General features: G+C 50.3%; 1 protein-coding gene across 1 annotated transcript in view; it reads left to right on the top strand.

Annotated features, from left to right (window-relative positions):
• Nucleotides 1–5,212, top strand: part of CA5A (carbonic anhydrase 5A) — a 30,019-nt gene that overhangs the window by 15,433 nt on the left and 9,374 nt on the right. The window contains exons 3-5 of the mRNA XM_007468429.1: nucleotides 981–1,099; nucleotides 4,806–4,901; nucleotides 5,031–5,093. Coding sequence (XP_007468491.1) covers nucleotides 981–1,099; nucleotides 4,806–4,901; nucleotides 5,031–5,093 — 278 coding nt within the window. The remainder of the gene's footprint in view (nucleotides 1–980; nucleotides 1,100–4,805; nucleotides 4,902–5,030; nucleotides 5,094–5,212) is intronic.

Genomic DNA, 5,212 nt, shown 5'->3' with positions numbered 1-5,212 from the left:
AGGCCCCCCCCCCCGCCCCGCCGGGAGCTCATTCAAATGCAGGCTCCCGGCCGTGGCCCTGGACCTCTTGGGACAGCGCCCATGATCCCACAGTTCAGAGCAGATGCCGCCATGACAGATGCTCAGGGATGATGAGCCTGTGTGCATCACGCTAACAGCTCTTGGGGATGCCTCACCAGGAATTCAGGGTGACTTAGAAAGTGGTCATATAGTGAGGCTAGACCGAGCAGGGGCTGCCTGGAGATCGGCCCTGTGGAAAACGTTACACCTCATTTTTTTAAAAATATTTATATATTTTTTTAATTTGGTTGCACCAGGTCTTTTCTGCAGCAGGCGGGCTCCTTAGTTGTGGCATGTGAAGTCTTAGTTGCGGCATGCATGTGGGATCTAGTTCCCTGACCAGGGATTGAACCCGGGCCCCCTGCATTGGGAGCGCGAAGTTTTAACCGCTGCGCCACCACGGAAGTCCCCACAATGTAGTACCTTATATCTCAGAATTTGTTTATTTAAACATCTTGTTCATTACCTATTAGCTTATGAAATTATTTGGTGGTAGAATTTTATCTGCTCTTCTTTCATTTGAAAGACATCTCTTTTTTCTTTTCTTTCTTTCTTTCTTTCTCTTTTTAATTAAAGGAAAGTCTGGAAATCTTATAGGGCTGGCATGGCACGCATCTCCAAAATGGTTTTTCTTTGCTCTCTTGCCGCCTGCAATTGGCTGAGGCCCCTACTGCCACCAGGTGGCGGCACTGGCATCTGCATCACTCAGGTGTTTCCTGTGCGCTGCTGGGAGGCCCGCTGGGACCAGGTGATGGGGTCAAGTGACAGGGCAGACAAGGTCCCACGTTTCAGTTTGTGGTTTCAGCAGAACATCAGTCTCTTGAGAGCAAAATCGAGTAACCCAAATGTAGTCAATGTCACAGCAACCCCACAGTCTAGCAACTAGACTAACGCACCATTTCCACTGTTTCACCTTCCAGGAATTAGTGGTGGCCCCTTGGAAAACCACTACAGACTAAAGCAGTTCCACTTCCACTGGGGAGCAGTGAACGAGTGGGGCTCAGAGCACACGGTGGACGATCACGTGTACCCGGCAGAGGTTCGTAGCAGCTAATGTGTGGGGACTTCCCGTGTGCCAGGTTCGATGTCAGGTGATCAAGCATCCTGGTTGCTCAGAATGGATTTCCTGGGACATGGGACCCTTAGTGCTCAAACCAGAACCATTGGCCACCCCACGCATTCAACCTCACGACTATCCTAAGCGGAGGGTACTGTTAGCACTTTCAGTGAACAGGAGAAGAGACAGGTTGAGTGGTATTGTAACTTGCCAAAGTCAGACAGCTGGGATTTAGGAGCAGAGTCTGTGCTCTTAGCTCTCGCTCAGCCACGCGCTTGCTGCTGGTCGATGAGAGGCGAGAAGCTTCCTGTCCTTTGAGGCATTCAAGATCTTATACTGAGAATAGAAAATCTGTACAATAGAAATTATCTTCTTAAAACAGAGTGATATTTGCAACATTCCAAAATGGGAGTCAATAAAGAAAAGGAGTAGAGATAAAGGTCAGGAATTGGATTTGGGTGGTTATGGAGTGGTAAGTAGTGCCTTACTGGTGTCCCCCAATATTTTATTATGGAATGTTTCCAACTTACCAAAAAAATGAAAGAACTGTATAGTGAGAACCCGTGAGGTTACCACCCAGGTCCTGTGATTGACATGTGCCAAATTCACTCCGTTGCACCTCTGTCCACCAGCCCTCCCTCCGTCCACCTACCAGCCACCTGGATTTTAGAGGTATTTCAAGTTGTGGACTGTTCTTGTCTCCACCGTTACGGAAGTAATACTATAGTTAAACAGGTCTTTTCTGCAGCAGGCGGGCTCCTTAGTTGTGGCATGTGAAGTCTTAGTTGCGGCATGCATGTGGGATCTAGTTCCCTGACCAGGGATTGAACCCGGGCCCCCTGCATTGGGAGCGCGAAGTTTTAACCGCTGCGCCACCACGGAAGTCCCCACAATGTAGTACCTTATATCTCAGAATTTGTTTATTTAAACATCTTGTTCATTACCTATTAGCTTATGAAATTATTTGGTGGTAGAATTTTATCTGCTCTTCTTTCATTTGAAAGACATCTCTTTTTTCTTTTCTTTCTTTCTTTCTTTCTCTTTTTAATTAAAGGAAAGTCTGGAAATCTTATAGGGCTGGCATGGCACGCATCTCCAAAATGGTTTTTCTTTGCTCTCTTGCCGCCTGCAATTGGCTGAGGCCCCTACTGCCACCAGGTGGCGGCACTGGCATCTGCATCACTCAGGTGTTTCCTGTGCGCTGCTGGGAGGCCCGCTGGGACCAGGTGATGGGGTCAAGTGACAGGGCAGACAAGGTCCCACGTTTCAGTTTGTGGTTTCAGCAGAACATCAGTCTCTTGAGAGCAAAATCGAGTAACCCAAATGTAGTCAATGTCACAGCAACCCCACAGTCTAGCAACTAGACTAACGCACCATTTCCACTGTTTCACCTTCCAGGAATTAGTGGTGGCCCCTTGGAAAACCACTACAGACTAAAGCAGTTCCACTTCCACTGGGGAGCAGTGAACGAGTGGGGCTCAGAGCACACGGTGGACGATCACGTGTACCCGGCAGAGGTTCGTAGCAGCTAATGTGTGGGGACTTCCCGTGTGCCAGGTTCGATGTCAGGTGATCAAGCATCCTGGTTGCTCAGAATGGATTTCCTGGGACATGGGACCCTTAGTGCTCAAACCAGAACCATTGGCCACCCCACGCATTCAACCTCACGACTATCCTAAGCGGAGGGTACTGTTAGCACTTTCAGTGAACAGGAGAAGAGACAGGTTGAGTGGTATTGTAACTTGCCAAAGTCAGACAGCTGGGATTTAGGAGCAGAGTCTGTGCTCTTAGCTCTCGCTCAGCCACGCGCTTGCTGCTGGTCGATGAGAGGCGAGAAGCTTCCTGTCCTTTGAGGCATTCAAGATCTTATACTGAGAATAGAAAATCTGTACAATAGAAATTATCTTCTTAAAACAGAGTGATATTTGCAACATTCCAAAATGGGAGTCAATAAAGAAAAGGAGTAGAGATAAAGGTCAGGAATTGGATTTGGGTGGTTATGGAGTGGTAAGTAGTGCCTTACTGGTGTCCCCCAATATTTTATTATGGAATGTTTCCAACTTACCAAAAAAATGAAAGAACTGTATAGTGAGAACCCGTGAGGTTACCACCCAGGTCCTGTGATTGACATGTGCCAAATTCACTCCGTTGCACCTCTGTCCACCAGCCCTCCCTCCGTCCACCTACCAGCCACCTGGATTTTAGAGGTATTTCAAGTTGTGGACTGTTCTTGTCTCCACCGTTACGGAAGTAATACTATAGTTAAAATAGACGGAGAGTCCAGTCAAACCAGAAAGTGAAAATCGCTGCCATCTCACAGCCAGAGGTGGCCTCTGGGGACAGTTGATAATTAGGGAGTTCCACTGATTGTTATAATTACACACATTTTTACAAATATGACAAAAATGAAGGAACAGCGGCTTGCAACACACTTGCTTTCAGTAAACCTCATTCCTCTTAGTAACTGTGCACCTGTACCTCGGTTTCTAGTGAGCAGCTCTTTCAATAGAGGAGTCTGCTGCAGTTCGCTTGTTTAGGAGAGGGGGCAGAGCTTGGGACCCACCAGGGGCTGTCCGTGAGCCAGGTGGGCCGGGGCTGCCGGGCCGTCCCGGCCGTGCCTCCGGCCCCTGTTGGAGCGGGCCTTTTCCTGTGGGGTTTGGGAGGCCAGGCCAGCCCCACAGGTGGGGTCGCTGAAAGAGGAAGGCTGTGGGCGGGACCTCAGGCACAGCTGTCTCTATTTCTGGAAGACCATGTGTGACAGTGGGTGGGGGGTTGAGGTGAGCTACGGGAGGGCAGCGGGAGGCCACGCCACACTCACGGTCCCTGGTGTGCGTGGCCAGGAACACTGAGACTTGTTGGCAGTGAGGTGCCACCTGGAGCCACGTGGACCCCGCCCCCCTGGCAGGGCTGCCCGGGCCCTGGAGTCCAGCAGCTGCGTGGGGGAGAGTCTTGCTGACCACGAGAGGCTGGAGGACTTTCTGGGCCGAGTCCTTGTGGACTCAGGGCCTGGGTCACCGTTCAGAAAGGCCTCCACCACCATGCATGCTGGAGCAGGAAGTGCGGACAGACACCCAGGCCCCTTCCTGGTTCTGAGCCAAACGTAGCATCGGCCCATGTGCCCTCACACAGAACCCAGGGGTCCTGGTTCTGCCTCTTACTCACCAGGGCCCAGGAAAGCCTGTTCCCCCAGCCTGTTTCCCCGCTGATTTAAATCCTTGTCATCTTGTCAGTAGTGATGCTGACTTGGGACTTAGGAAAACCAACGGAGGGTGTGTGAAGAAAGGACATAGGTGAAGTTCAGAGGAGGGTGACAGATGTAGAAAAATGCCATTTGGGGGGTGTACTTAGGTTCAAAATGATCCGTTGTCTATCTGAAACTCGGATTTAACTGAGAGTCCTATATCTGATCTGGCAACCCTCATTCAAGGCTATCTGAGCAGTAGCAAACAATCCAACCACCCATTTCTGTTTGACAAAGTTAAAGCGAGCCTCCCTTCTCTCCCCCTAGAAATGCCGAGGCCCTGCATTCTGGGGTTTGAGCGAGCTTTGGCTGGGGGAACCGGTCTGCAGCCGTGGATTCATTAAAAGCATAAATCGGGCACATGTCAGCCACACAGAGGGAGGAGCGGCGGGTTAAGCTTTCTCGGCTACGTGGTGATGGAGGGAATTCTCTTCTTCTGGGTTCCAGCTGCATCTAGTTCACTGGAACGCTGTGAAATACCAAAACTACACAGAAGCCGTGATGGGAGAGGACGGCTTGGCGGTGGTAGGCGTGTTTTTAAAGGTAATCTTGCTGGGGTGCAGCTCTCCTAGTCAGATCTGCTCTCTAAATAATGTCGGCTTAGAGTGATGTGTGCTTGTCACCCTGTCCCCTGCCCTGTCACGTGACCGCTCGGCGTGCCGCGCTGTGCAGCTGGGGGCCCGCCATGAGGCACTGCAGAAGCTGGTGGCAGTCTTGCCGGACATAAAGCACAAGGTAAGCTGCGTATTTTGAAATCAGCATAATTGGAAAAGTGACATTGCTTAGAGTGATGACTACTTTGCCAAAAAAATAACCAAAAAAAGGAACCAGTTGGGTGGGAAGAGCGTTGCAGA

Source organism: Lipotes vexillifer, unplaced genomic scaffold (assembly GCF_000442215.2).
Source record: "Lipotes vexillifer unplaced genomic scaffold, Lipotes_vexillifer_v1.1 scaffold23, whole genome shotgun sequence".
NCBI classification, from domain to species: Eukaryota; Metazoa; Chordata; class Mammalia; order Artiodactyla; family Lipotidae; genus Lipotes; species Lipotes vexillifer.
The sequence above is the reverse complement of the archived record's forward strand: the minus strand, read 5'-3'. Positions and strand labels throughout refer to the sequence as shown.